Source organism: Canis lupus, chromosome 4, assembly GCF_011100685.1.
Source record: "Canis lupus familiaris isolate Mischka breed German Shepherd chromosome 4, alternate assembly UU_Cfam_GSD_1.0, whole genome shotgun sequence".
NCBI lineage: Eukaryota > Metazoa > Chordata > Mammalia > Carnivora > Canidae > Canis > Canis lupus.
Window position 1 is genome coordinate 53983542 of NC_049225.1, and position 14790 is coordinate 53998331.

Below are 14790 nucleotides of genomic sequence, written 5' to 3' on the forward strand. Positions count from 1 at the left end.
CTTTTCTTAATTTTCCAAGTGTTTATCAAAATTCATCCCGGGGTGTTTGGGTGGATCAGTCAGTTAAGTGGATGCCTTCAGCTCAGGTCATGATCCCAGGGTCCTGGGATTGAGCCCGTACCAGTTCTCTGCTCAGCGGGGAGTCTGCTTCTCTCTCTGCCCCTCCCCCCACTTTCTCTCTCTCTCTCTCTTTTTAAGATTATTTATTTATTTATTCATGAGAGACACAGAGAAAGAGAGAGAAGGAAAGAGAGAGAGAGAGAGAGAGAGAGAGAGAGGCAGAGACACAGGCAGAGGGAGAAGCAGGCTCCATGCATGGAGCCTGATGTGGGACTCGATCCTGAGTCTCCAGGATCAGGCCCTGGGCTGAAGGTGGTGCTAAACCGCTGGGCCACCCAGGCTACCCACTCTCTCCTTCTTTCAAATAAATAAATAAATAAAATCTTTTAAAAAATCACCTCAAATGATTCAACCCCTTTCTGTTAAAGATCTGTTGAACCTATTTTCAAAATATCTAAATGCATGAGACAATCTACCAGTTACACTCATCACCACCACTCCAAACCTTATTCCTCTGCCCTTCTGTTCCAGCCTGTTCTGCTGGTTTTTGTAACTAGTCTGCAAGGATGCTTTCCCTTTACCTCCAATGAACTTCCTAGAATTTACACCCTTGTATTGTTTCCTCTACTTGAATAACTTACTTTTTGACCAACAGAATGCAGTGGAAATGATACTGAATCACATGTAGGTTTAGGTCATAACCTTTGCAGAATCTTCCTGAGCCTGTTGAAATGCTCATTTTTGAAAAAGCCAGATATTATGTAAGAAATTCACTTACTTTCAGACTACCATACTGTAAGGAAGCTCAAGATGCCTTGTGGAAAGCCCATGTGGAAAGTCAGGGCTGCTTGTCCAGCTCTTAGGTCTTCTAGTCATCCTGTCAATTTGCTAAACATATGAGGGAAAAAGTCATCTTGGATGTTATCTTTTTCATATTGAAGACTTTCCATACATGTCTTGGATCCTTGGTTGTCTATTCACTTTTAAAGTGACACACTTAAAACTAATTAGGAGTGTTGCATGCATGACTGAGGCTGATGCACTGGTTACTTTATTGAAGGTGAATTGTTCATATTGTTGGGGGACACCTAAATATCAATGTTTGTGTTTTATTGGGGTCATTCAGTTTATCCAGAGATTAAATTCCCCAGTTTCCAAGGAAGGGGATTCCATAGTTCAATGGGAAGGTTTTCTCTAAGTCTCTCTATTTTCATTCCTTCCTTTTGCTTTTCTAGCTTCTCTGAATCCAGAGCCTCATCCAATATTTGTATTTTCACCAAAACTTTTACTCTGTACAATGTTGAATGTCTGAGACTCATTTGACTGGTTACAATCAAATGAGAACTATTTTTTAAATCTAGAGCGTTTGTACATTCTTAAATTTCCTCTATGGGGCTGGGTGGCACTTGGCCGGTCACGGGTATGGGTAGTCTCATGGCTGTATTACCCTAAGGATCACAGGTCAAAAGAGGGTGTAGTGATTAGGGGCATGGGTTTTGGGATCAGAGAAACTTGGGCTTGAGTCTTTTTTTTTTTTCACACCTTCTTAACTTTCAATGTAATTTATGTAGCTCCCTCAGTTTTCTAATGTGTTAAATGGGAAAAATATTATCTATTTCTTAGGGTTGTGAGAATTAAATAATACATCTGTATCATGTAGCAGAGTGTGTGGTATATAGCTAAGCATTCAGTAACCAATGATGATGATCTAAGTCTATTTAATTAATCAATCAATTAATTAATTTTTAAGTAGGCTCCATGTTCAGCATGGAGTCCAACATGAGGCTTGAACTTAAAACCCTGAGATTAAGACCTGAGCTGAGATCAAGAATTGGATGCCCAATTGACTGAGCCACTCGGGTGCCCCTAAGTCTATTTTAGAAAACACACCTAGTTGATTTGATTCATCCTCTAACTGGTTCTTGGATAGATTATTGAATCTATAGAGTCCAGCCTTGTAACCTGGTTCATGAATTATCTTTTATGCTCTTCCCCATCAGGTGGCCTCACTTAAAAAGTGGTAGAATTGGTTCCTGATCATGGGTTTCCTTGTTACCTGAGCCCATCCTGTCATGGCCACAGTATGCCTCTTCTATTGAGTTCTTCTTTCCTTGTCTAGTAAACTCTAATGATGATTTTGGCCTATGTGATGGTTGATTGCAGTTCTGCTTTTCTTTCTCCATTATCAGGGTAAAGGGAACAAAGGTCTGAGTGATGGAGAACCAAGTGAATCAGGTAAAGGTTGCAGAGCCCAATTGTAGTCTAGCTTTCCTTTGGCCCAATGAGGAGCCTATGTTTGAATAGCTGCCAATGAGGAGAGTTAATTGCATTTTACTATAAGCTGCACAGTAGCCAGGAGGACTGTAGCTCATGCACAGCTCACACATGCTCACATACAGAAGCACATGCATGGATGCTAACACGTAGGTGGGAAACCCCTCAATACACATGGACAAAAGAATATAGGTGCAACCTGACTATCCATGCACACATTTACACATATGCTAGTGGCTAGGAGAAAAGTGCTCAGCACATTTTATCATACATCCCAGATTGAGGGAGACCATTCAGGAGGGGGGAAAAGGAAGATTATGAGGCAAAAAGAGAAATGAAACTAAATGATCCTGCCCCGTCAGCATTCACTGGAGTATAAGAAATGGACTTGGGACAGACAGACAGACTCCTGGGCCCTGCCAACAGTCAAAATGTCCAAAGGGCCTCTTATTCTCTGGCTGCTGATTGAGCTCGGGCGGCTTTTTCTGAGTAAGTGTTCTGAATCCTTCCATGCAGGAGTCTCTGGAGAGCTTGGCATCCCCTGATGGGTTTCCATGGCTGATTGGGCCTTGGTAGAGCAGTTGCCTGCTTCCCTCATGCTTCCCTCCAGGCTTCCTTCTTTGGAGGGTCTCTCCCCTTCCCTGTTACACAGGGTTTTATCCTGACACCAGTTTTGGAGTTTTAGGATGGGATAATCTGTGTTCAAATCAGAAATGACCATTTAAGAAGAAACACAAAATAAGGGGTCAGATGAGATGGGGAAAAGAAATTTCCTCTGCAGATGTTATTAGCACAGTCAGAGCCGGGGGAATTTGTTCTGTAGGAGCTCTTTATGATAATTCTTATTTTTCTCTTTATTTTCAGGAGTTGTAGTTTGTTTTCCTGTTTGTTTTACTTTGTTGGGGACGAGGCTTCAAGGTGATGTTTCTTTTCTGCACATTTTTTTTTTCCAGTTTTGAATGATGCAGAGGTCTGCACCCATTTTGGGCCACCTTAGACTTCTATGTCCTGGCAGCATAGGGCAAAATGCTCTGCAATGAGCTGCGGTTGTGTCTCAGTCACTAATCGTTAATGCTGGGAACATATGGAAATTGCTCTGGCTCTTCTGTGTATGAAATGAGGGACTCAGATAAGACAAGTTTGAACAATCCATGACCCTAGAACTAAACAGTATCTAATGTCCCTAGCACTTTTTTTTTTAGCACTTTTAAAAGTTCATAGTTATTTGCACGTGATCTTTCAAATGTGCTGCGTGAGAAAACACCAACATTCCAAGGAAAACAAATGTGTTCTTTCTACCCTTCAAACCTTTGCCATACTGTTATTTTCTGCCTTTCTTTCCTCTGTAACTGTATGCATTCTCAGGTTTCCACCCAAGTAAGGCTTTTCCTGAGCACCCAGAGCCTCTGGAAGGTTTAGAGTTTAGGTGTTTCTGCTCTGAGTTCCTATCTCCCATGGAGTCACCCATCAGAGATCTTGTCGCCCTGTAGTAACAAACTTGTCACCCTGTAGTAACTGATCATTTAACTGCCTCTCTCTCCCCAGATACTCTGTAGGAGTTAACAGAATGAAGGCAGCCCCTGTCACTTTCTTTATTAGTGTCTTCACTGGTCTTTATCTTGTCCCGAGTAAGTTGAGGTGTGGAGGTTTTATTTTTATTTTTATTTTTTTTTAATTTATTTTTTATTGGTGTACAATTTACTAACATACAGAATAACCCCCAGTGCCCGTCACCCATTCACTCCCACCCCCCACCCTTCCTCCCCTTCTACCACCCCTAGTTCGTTTCCCAGAGTTAGCAGTCTTTACGTTCTGTCTCCCTTTCTGATATTTCCCACACATTTCTTCTCCCTCCCCTTATATTCCCTTTCACTATTATTTATATTCCCCAAATGAATGAGAACATATAATGTTTGTCCTTCTCCGACTGGCTTACTTCACTCAGCATAATACCCTCCAGTTCCATCCACGTTGAAGCAAATGGTGGATATTTGTCATTCCTAATAGCTGAGTAATATCCCATTGTATACATAAACCACATCTTCTTTATCCATTCATCTTTCGTTGGACACCGAGGCTCCTTCCACAGTTTGGCTATCGTGGCCATTGCTGCTATAAACATTGGGGTGCAGGTGTCCTGGCGTTTCATTGCATTTGTCTCTTTGGGGTAAATCCCCAACAGTGCAATTGCTGGGTCGTAGGGCAGGTATATTTTTAACTGTTTGAGGAACCTCCACACAGTTTTCCAGAGTGGCTGCACCAGTTCACATTCCCACCAACAGTGCAAGAGGGTTCCCTTTTCTCCACATCCTCTCCAACATTTGTTGTTTCCTGCCTTGTTAATTTTCCCCATTCTCACTGGTGTGAGGTGGTATCTCATTGTGGTTTTGATTTGTATTTCCCTGATGGCAAGTGATGCAGAGCATTTTCTCATGTGCATGTTGGCCATGTCTATGTCTTCCTCTGTGAGATTTCTGTTCATGTCTTTTGCCCATTTCATGATTGGATTGTTTGTTTCTTTGGTGTTGAGTTTAATAAGTTCTTTATAGATCTTGGAAACTAGCCCTTTATCTGATATGTCATTTGCAAATATCTTCTCCCATTCTGTAGGTTGTCTTTGAGTTTTGTTGACTGTATCCTTTGCTGTGCAAAAGCTTCTTATCTTGATGAAGTCCCAATAGTTCATTTTTGCTTTTGTTTCTTTTGCCTTCGTGGATGTATCTTGCAAGAAGTTACTATGGCCGAGTTCAAAAAGGGTGTTGCCTGTGTTCTCCTCTAGGATTTTGATGGAATCTTGTCTCACATTTAGATCTTTCATCCATTTTGAGTTTATCTTTGTGTATGGTGAAAGAGAGTGGTCTAGTTTCATTCTTTTGGATGTGGATGTCCAATTTTCCCAGCGCCATTTATTGAAGAGACTGTCTTTCTTCCAATGGATAGTCTTTCCTCCTTTATCGAATATTAGTTGACCATAAAGTTCAGGGTCCACTTTTGGATTCTCTATTCTGTTCCATTGATCTATGTGTCTGTTTTTGTGCCAGTACCACACTGTCTTGATGACCACAGCTTTGTAGTACAACCTGAAATCTGGCATTGTGATGCCCTCAGATATGGTTTTCTTTTTTAAAATTCCCCTGGCTATTCGGGGTCTTTTCTGATTGAGGTGTGGAGGTTTTATTATGCTACAGTTTGTTGGAGACTGTGTCCACGTTCCCTGCTACTTGTCAGACACTGATTGTGTGGGCTTCTCCAATCCTGCCTGAAGGAAGCAGCACCTTCAGAGAGAATGGTGTGTTGTTCATTTTTCATTTGTGCCTTTGCTAAAATGACCAATGTAGAAGAGACTGCTCAGAATCACCAAGGAGCAATCAGGGCTGGATGTGCTCTTAAAAGATGTAGAAGGAGGGGCGTCTGGGTAGCTCAGTTGATATAAATGTCTGCCTTCACCTCAGGTCGTGATCCCAGAGTCCTGGGATCAAGCCCGATGTCAGGGTCTCTGCTCAGTGGGAATCTGCTTCTCCCTCTTCCTTTGCCACTCTTCCCCTTGCTTGTGCTCTCTCTCTCTCTCTCTCTCAAATAAATAATAAATAAAAATCTTTTTTAAAAAAAGATGTGGAATGAAACACTTTATAAATAGTGAAACTGAGACCCAGGTTGGTAAAGGGTCTTTCTAGAGGTCACCAGCTGGAGAAGGAAAACAGCTGACACCAGAATCTTGGTTGTACCTACCATCCTGGGCAATTTCTTTTTTTTAATTTAAGATTTTATTTATTTATTCATGAGAGACACACAGAGAGAGGCAGAGACACAGGCAGAGGGAGAAGCAGTTTCCTGCCCAATGTGGGATTTTATCCCAGAACCCCAGGATCATGCCCTGAGCCAAAGGCAGATGCTTAACCACTGAGTCACCCTGATGCCCCTCCTGGGTAATTTCCAAAGATGGGCGTTGATTTGATGCCACTGATCCCTCTGCTCCAAAATGCTTTTGTAATGGCAAGCAACAGCTTCTTGTCCTATTTCTAAATTCTGAAATGCCTGGTTACTTGTACTAATACTTTATTAATTTCATGTGGCATTTGATACTTCATTGCATGTGAACCTCCAAACTATTTCTGAAGCAAGTATTATATATCTCCTTTGTCTTTCGATGATAATGAGGTCAGGATTATTGTGGCTTTCCTCCAAGAACACAAAAGCAGTATCTGGCAGAATGAGGTTTACAATGTAAGCTCAATGAGTGTTTTTCTGCCACACCAAATTGCCCACTTCCTTTTTTTAATATTAATTTTTAATCAGATCAGTAATATAGAAATACCCTTAATGAAAAATATAATAGCCATTATAAAGCTAAAATTCCTTTGACTACTACCTCCAGCCCCACTTCCTTTCCTCTGACCACAGAGGTGACTGGTACAATGAGTTGAGTGTATATCCCACCAGACACTCTTCTTTTCTTTATTTTTTAAAGATTTTATTTATTTTATTCATGACACACATACACACACACACACACACACACACACACACACAGGTAGAGGGAGAAGCAGGCTCCATGCAGGGAGCCCTATGTAGGACTCGATCCCAGGTCTCCAGGATCACACCCCGGCTGAAGGTGGGGCTAAACCGATGAACCACTGGGGCTGCCCTCTTCTTTTCTTTAAATTCAATTTGCCACATATAGTATAACACCCAGTGCTCATCACATCATGTGTCACCAGACACTTTTCTATGCATTTACCTTCATATGTCTGTGCCCACAAAAAAATGCAAATTGTTTTATTTATGTAATCAGATGTTTTTTATATTTTATGTGTTGTTTTGAATTTGCCCTTTTCATGCATTAAAAAGGTTTGGAGTTTTCATGTCAACCGATATAGATCTCTTTACTTCCACTAACCTTGGAATGATTACAGGGAATGAATGATTCATTCACAATTCCTTGGAATGCGTATGCCAGTTTTGCCATTCCCCATGCATACGTTGTTCATTTCCTCCACATATATGTGAAAGCTGTAGCAAACATTTGCAAACAGGTTTCCTTGTGCAGGCGTGTTTTTCCAGGGTGGATAACAAAACACAAAATCGTTAAGGCTTACCTCGGATACGTGCATGTTCAGTATTAACGGAACTGCCAGGCTGCCCCACAGTGTGGCTATACCAATTAACCTACCAATTCATTCCAGTATACTCTAGTAGCCTATGTCATTTCCTAGATCCCTGTCTGGCCAACCTTGATATTATTGGCATTCTAAATTTTTGCTAGTCTTAGAGGGGAAATTTCCTGGCTGCACACATTTTCTCATCTATGCCTATTCTGTCTGCTGTCAATTTTTCTAACTGGTCTTTTCTTACTGAGTAGTAGGATGCCTCCTTCCGTACAGTTATACTGGAAAAATAAACTGTCCAATTTCTAGCAGAAACAATTCCTGAATGTATTTGCTATTAATTTTCCAAATATTCATTGGAACAAGCTCATATTATGGGAGTTGTTAGTGTTGGGAGCATATGTTCTGTGTTGCTAATATAGCTGAAGGTGATGACAATGAATTTCTCATTTATTTTTTTCCTTGTTTCATGGTGAGCAAAAGGCACTTCCAGAGCATTTATGACCATTGAAACATTTCTACTTTAATGAAGTGAAGAAACTGTGGTTTCAGGGAATTCTCCAGGCTGGTCTGAGTTTGGTGACTCTTAGGGTTTGTGCTCATCTTCTTCTAGAGAGGGATATATGAGCATCCCTGACACCTGGGTCAGGGGAAGAACCTGGTACTGCTCGCCATGTCTTATACAACTTAGCCAAATGGATCCACAAAATTAGTGAATGGAGAGTCTCACAGGAAGATTCCTCGGGGAAAACAATAAGCAGGACCTAGGTGCTTCAGAGGGAGCAGGATGGAGTCCTGATGAGCTTCAGCCTGCCTTCCATAGCATTTTTGGGGGGTGAGGGGATTAGAACAATTGCTGATGCTCAGGTAAACCAGTGGACTTAATATTTGCCACAGCGAAAATGTTTCACAGATTCTCAGACATGGAAGCCACGTTAGAAGAGCTTGTCTAGTGGCCCTCAAGCACTGGGCGAGTAGCAAGCTACATCAGAATGACTTGGAGAATTTGGTTATTTATATTTATTTCCATAGGTGTTGGCCTCAGATATTCTGATTCAGGATTGGGCAATAAAATTTGCATTTTTTAGCAAGCTCCCTGGGTCATGCTGGGTCATGCTGATAAGCAGCCAAAGCTGGGAAAGATAACTACTTCATTTTAGAAATAGTGATACCTTTCATCTCACACAGCTAATTTGGTAAGACTAAGCTTCCAGCATTTCTGTATGTCACAGCTGCCATTCTATCTAATTCCTGTGGTCCCTTCCAGTTTTAACATTAAAAAGTTTTCATGCTTCACCTAACTTTATATTCTTTAACAACAAATAAATAGTCCAGAGCAATTAATTTCTGTATCCAGTACCGAAAGAAGAGATGGACAGCAGAATGTAGTTCAACAGCTTATCTTACTGCCACAGCATTCTCCAGGTAGAGGAGGAGGGAGTCCCATTTGTTCAGTAGCACATACTCACCGCTTATTGAGATACAGTGGGTAGAATGCTGGTTTTGGATCTGCTCATATGAGTTAGTGGAATTGGATGAGCTTTTTCATTGTAGAATTTTTTGGTTTATTGAATAGTACTCAAGATCAAAATTTTTAAATCAGGAAAAAGATCTTGTTGTAGAGAGAGTTCAGAGACTCAGCAGCAGCTAAGGGCACATCGGAATTTAGGCTAAAAAATATATACACTACGACTCTTTTCATCTTTCTGGAAGCATCTATCTATACAAACAGCATGTAGCATATTTGAAGGATTTTAGTACCACACAACCTACTTTTCTCATCTTTCCTCACAGCTCCAGCTGCATCAGAGACTGTGAGAGCATTTTTGGGTCAGTCAGTGATTTTGCCCTGTACCTACTCATCCTGGTCTCAAAATAGCAACAGCATGTGCTGGGGCAAGGGTGAGTGTCCCAAATCCAAATGCAATGATGAGCTTCTCCACACCAATGGGAGGAAGGTGCTGTCCAGGAAGTCATCAAAATATGAACTTCGGGGCAGTATCCGGAGAGGTGATGTGTCCTTGACCATCTTCAACACCAATGAAGGTGACAGCGGTGTGTACTGTTGTCGCGTAGAGGTGCCTGGCTGGTTCAACGATGTGAAGAAGAACATTCACCTGCAGCTGAGTAGAGGTGTGTGCACAAAGTGGGTTGTGTTTGTGGGAGGACAGATCCAACAGTTAACGAGGAATGGATTCAGTGGGTGGTGCGGCTGTAGGTGCTTACATGTGAGTGGGCAGATTAAATCTAAGACACGTCACTATGGCTGGAGCAGCCAAGTATGGAGCAAATGCCTATGGCAGCTAAGAAGACCACAGAAATTAATGAGTGGAGAGTCCAGGGGAAGACAGTCAGTGAATTGCAGGGTCAATATGCAGAGGGCATCTGCTTCTTGTCTAGGAGATTGTCACTTCACAGAAATCTGTGTACATGTTCTCAGATCTCCCGGTTTTTATGTGCACAGCATAAAAATATGCATGTTGGCAAAGGTTAAAAAATAACTACCATGTAAACTAAATAAAATGGGTCCATGGGTCAACTTCAGCCCATCAGCCAATAATTTGTGACTTCCAGCAGTGGGAAAAGGGCGTGAGATTTGGAGACAGTCACAACAGTTTTCAGGTGGCCCTTCCTTCTGTTCCTATTATTTGCTTTTGATGAATTTGGAATATGTTGGAACTCTTAAAGATTGGAGCTGCATGGAAGGCAGTCTATGGTTGAATTGTGCTAACGGTAATCACCTTTCCTGCTTGCCTGCAATGGAGCCTCTCAGGGTAAGCTCTGTGTTCAACCTGCATCAAAGATAGAAGGTTCTTGTGCTCTGTTCCTAACTGGGTAGGCATCTTGGAAGGCAGAGTCATACCGTTATAGCCATATACTTAACAAGATTCTCAGGTGACTCCAATGCACTCTAAATTTTGTGAACAACTTATACGGTTGCTTCTCATTAGACGACTTTCATACACATTAGTATATTTTTTTCTAAAGGCGACTTTGTGATACAGAAGTTATTTTTCTGATTTATGAAGTTTTTTTGAAGTTAAATGATGCTAATCCAAGCCTTCTCTTTTCCAGCCTGGTATAACCAGCTATTATTTTATAAAATACTTGTCGAACTCAATATCTATGGGTCATTTCTAAGGTGACTGGAATCTGTTAGAGTTAATTGAAATCTTGCATATTCAAGAGAGGGAAGCATATATAGAATAACTATGGCTGATGAACCGAAATTCAAATGTTAGGGGTGAGTGGTGTTGGCATAAACTTTTCTTTAATATCTGAAAGAGATTACATTCTTACCCCATGCTGCATATTTTGGGCTCACTTTTTTTAGATTTTAATTTTATTTTATTGTGGAAAGAACATCTAAGATAAGTTCTACTAACTTAACCATTTTTCAAGTGTACATTATTGTTAACTGCAAGTACGATGCTGTACAGCAGAACTCTGGTGTTTCTTCATCTTGCTTGACTGAAATTTTATGTTTGGGTTTTTAAAAAAGATTTATTTATTTATTCATGAGACACACACACACACACACACACACAGACATAGGCAGAGGGAGAAGCAGGCTCCCTGCAGGGAGCCTGATGTGGGACTTGATCCCAGATCCCACCACAATCATGCCCTGAGCTGAAGGCAGACACTCAACCGCTGAGCCACCCAGGCATCCCTTGGATTCACTTTTGATGCAATTGTTCATTTGCTCATTGATGCAATGTTTTTGGAACACCTACTATGTACCCAACCCCGTGGTTGGTATTAGATTTGTTGCAGAAAACAAAATAAACCCCAGATTTCCCCTCATGGAGCTTACAAATCCAGTGGGAGAAGCAGGTGTTAAACCACAATCATTAGATAAAATCTGCAGTTATGTAATTCAGCAAATGCTGTGAAGGTAAAGTATGAGAGCACAAAACCCAGAAACCTAATTATGATGGCAGAAAATGGGTGACCTCCCATAGCAGTGTCCTTTTAGCTGTAACAAGAGGGTTCAGTAGGAGCCAGCCTAATGAAGGGAGAGGCTAGGAAGCCATCAGCACAAAGTCCCTCCTGTGTGAGGTCATTGTTCAGAGAGATGAAGAAGGGAGAGTGGGCTGGGGAAAAGCAAGAAGAGTAGAGCAGAGACCTGAGATTGGAAAGAAAGAGCCAGATCACGTGGAGTTTTATGGGCCGCGTTTGGGTTGGGTCCGTTATCTGAAGAGCACAGAGGACCCAGTAAAAAGTTCTAAGCAAGGGATTAACATAATTATTTGTCATTTAAAAAGATTATTTCAACCAATGTGTGAAGAACTGATTAGAAAGTCAAAAGTGGAGGCAAGAAACCCAACTTTCATGGGCATATGGACCAGGGACCAGTGGACCAGATAAGGGCAGCAGGAATGGAGAGAAGTGGACAGATCCCACATGTATTTGTATGGTTTCCCTTTTCTTCCATCTTCTATTGGTTACAGCCCCGACAACCACACACTCAACAACACATCTCCCAAAAGCCACCTCTGCTGTGAGGACAGCCACAACTGCGCTTCCAACAATGGCTATGAATATACCTGAGCTCACAACCAGAACACCACTCCAGACAAGAACCACCACTGCTCTCACAACAGTGGCAACTACATGCCCTCCAACGAGAACCTTACTTCCTGAAGCAACCACAGTTCTTCCAACAGCTGAGTTTTCCACAGAAGGGCCTATCCTCACTGCAGGTACATGGTACATTTGGCCATTGTCTCCCTTCTGCCAGTAAGCTGTATCTTGGGTCCCTTAAAACAGGGTTCTTTTTACTGAATGGGGCAGTTCAGAGACTTGCTCTTGGGTCTGTGTGTGTATATGTGTGTGTATATTGGTTTGCTAGGGCTATCATAACAAACCACAGACTACAGGACTTAATTTATTTTATTTTCTCAGATTTATTTTCTCATAGTACTGGAGACTAGAAGTCTGAGATAACAGAGTCAGTAGGGTTGATTTCTTCTGGGGCCTCTTTCCTTGGCTTCAGATGGCAGCCTTCTCCCTGTGTTTTCACATGGTCTTCCCTCTGTCAGACTCCAGTTTCATTCTTCCAGGGGTTAAGTCTCCACCTGGGTGTTAGAGAATGGTTGAAGAAAGGCCTCCACATGCCTTAAAATAAACCTTGATGATTAACTAGTTCTACCTTTGTTTCTTCCTTCCATTTTTCTTCCATCCCTCCCTTCCATTTTGATCCTTTTCCCCCTTCTCCCTCCCCTCAGTCCTTTTGGATCCTGCATCTTGGACCCTCATTGATTTACTAGGTCCATTACTTATAGGGCTTATCAAAGTTCCCACCATGTTTCAACCTCTAATTCTGATGTAAGAATATTGGAAAACCATTAAGAGATAGCATGAAGGTTTCTTAGGTATCTCAGCTGCCTCAGCAAGGCCTGGATAATTTAAAAAGCTTTATAATATTGAACTGGCTAATTCTGTTATACTGTGAGTAGTCCCCTAAAGTCCATGAATCATAAACCAGTCAATTTTTGTACATATTTTTTATTCTTTCGGACTTTACAATAATCAAGTTGAAATATAACATTTGTAGTTTTCTCCCCTTGATCCTAAAAATTACTTGCAGTCCTTGAAGGAAACCTGAAATGTATTAAAAAAAAAACACACAAAAACAGCTATAAAAATAGCCCTGAATCCCACCACTCAGCACAAACACTTTTTTTTGTTGTTGTTCTGTTTAATTGAACTTTTTTTCTCTTCCAGCGTCAGAAACTTTCTTTCTCTCTAGTGACTCTGAGAGAAGCACTGAGGTACCTTCTGGAAACATTGCCTTATTTACATCCCAAGGTAGGTGAACACTTGCTTGCTTTTTCTTTTCCTTATTTTTTGCACCGAGGAGAGTCAAATGTTGAATCAGATGATTAGAGATGATTTTTGGGTCCTGAATGCCATGAACCCCACCAAAGGCAAATTAGACAGCATTTGTGGTTCATTCATTCTTGTGGCTTTGAGAGAGAAGGGGGGGGGCGAGAGAGAGAGAGAGAGAGAGAGAGAGAGAGAGATTGGGACAGATCTTGATTTGTTTCAGTAATTCTTCTTGGTAGCATATCTCTGAGGTATTTGCCATTCCATTCTAGGTAAGGTAGCACTTAGCTTTCTCATCCTAATTCCAAGCACCATGATCTTTGTAGATCTCCTTGAGGGATGTCCTCACTTGACTCACTGGCTTTCTGTAGTAGAGGAGGAATTCTTTCATTCCTGACCTTTCATCCATCCATCAAGGTTCTTTATGTATTTACTAGGGCCCAAGGGCAGAGAACACCTTAAAAGTAAGGTATGATTCACATCTCTGGGGGTATAGAACTTCCCAACCTTGGCTCCCTATTCTACCACTTTTTGCCAGGAGTCTCTGGCCTTGATTTATTCCCAGGTTAGTTGGAGAGTTATGTAACTTTATGCATATAATGGCCATAGGCAAGTGGCTGGCGCGTTAGTAAGTGCTCAAGTGGTAGGTATTACTTAATGGGGCTTATAACCAAGTAGAAGAAAGCAGGCATCTATAGAGTAAATAAATAAATCCAATCTTGTGTTAGTACAATATAAAGAGGTAGTATGGTAGGTAGGGTGGTTCTTGTGTGTGCTCTGGCATCAGACTACCTGGGTACTACTTCTGCTTCCCATCTGCTAGGTGACTCTGGGAAAGTTGTTTTATCTCTCTGGGCCTTGGCTTCCTCATTGGTAAAATGAGAATAATAATAATACCTATCCTGTGTCTCTTATTGAGGATTAAATGAGAAGATGCATGGAGATCACTTAGAACAGTGTTGGCGTGTACTAAATTCTTAGTAAACATTAGCTCTTCTTCTTCTTCTTATTTTTTTTTTTAAGATTTTACTTATTTATTCATGAGAGACACACACACACACAGAGGCAGAGATACAGGCAGAGGGAGAAGCAAGCTCTGCACAGGGAGCCTGCCTGACATGGGACTCAATCCTGTGTCTCCAGGATCACACCCTGGGCTGAAGGTGGCGCTAAACCACTGAGCCACCCAAGCTGCCCTCTTTTTTTTTTTTTTTTTTAATAACAGAAGTTACTTTAGGGGACAGTGAGGCACTGAAAATAAAAAAGACAGGTGTTTACCTAAGTTTGTTTTCTCTTTTCCTTTTTTATTTTTTCCAGAATCTGAAGATTGGGTTCTCCAGTCAACATCCCAGGTGTCCAAGTGGGAAATGAGTGACTCAGTGACTTTTCCTCAAACAGGAGGTAAGGGGCTGTGCTCCTGAGAGTGGTTTTGTCTGGGGCCATGGGAACAATCTGATCTGTCATTTGCCTGCTTGTCTTGGGATTCGGCTATTTTGGTTCCATTGTGGTTACACCCTAC

The 14790-nt window shown here is 41.5% G+C and overlaps 1 protein-coding gene across 2 annotated transcripts in view; it reads left to right on the forward strand.

The window, feature by feature from the left end:
* The first annotated feature begins 2697 nt into the window (after positions 1-2697).
* The window catches only part of TIMD4 (T cell immunoglobulin and mucin domain containing 4), a 39935-nt gene continuing 27842 nt past the window's right edge, over positions 2698-14790 (forward strand). Inside the window, exons 1-5 of one of the 2 annotated variants that reach the window (XM_038534928.1) lie at positions 2698-2823; positions 9234-9572; positions 11894-12145; positions 13170-13253; positions 14589-14672. In XM_038534928.1, coding sequence (XP_038390856.1) covers positions 2766-2823; positions 9234-9572; positions 11894-12145; positions 13170-13253; positions 14589-14672 — 817 coding nt within the window. In that variant the 5' untranslated portion in view covers positions 2698-2765. The remainder of the gene's footprint in view (positions 2824-9233; positions 9573-11893; positions 12146-13169; positions 13254-14588; positions 14673-14790) is intronic. The other variant, XM_038534929.1, reaches the window with a different exon arrangement.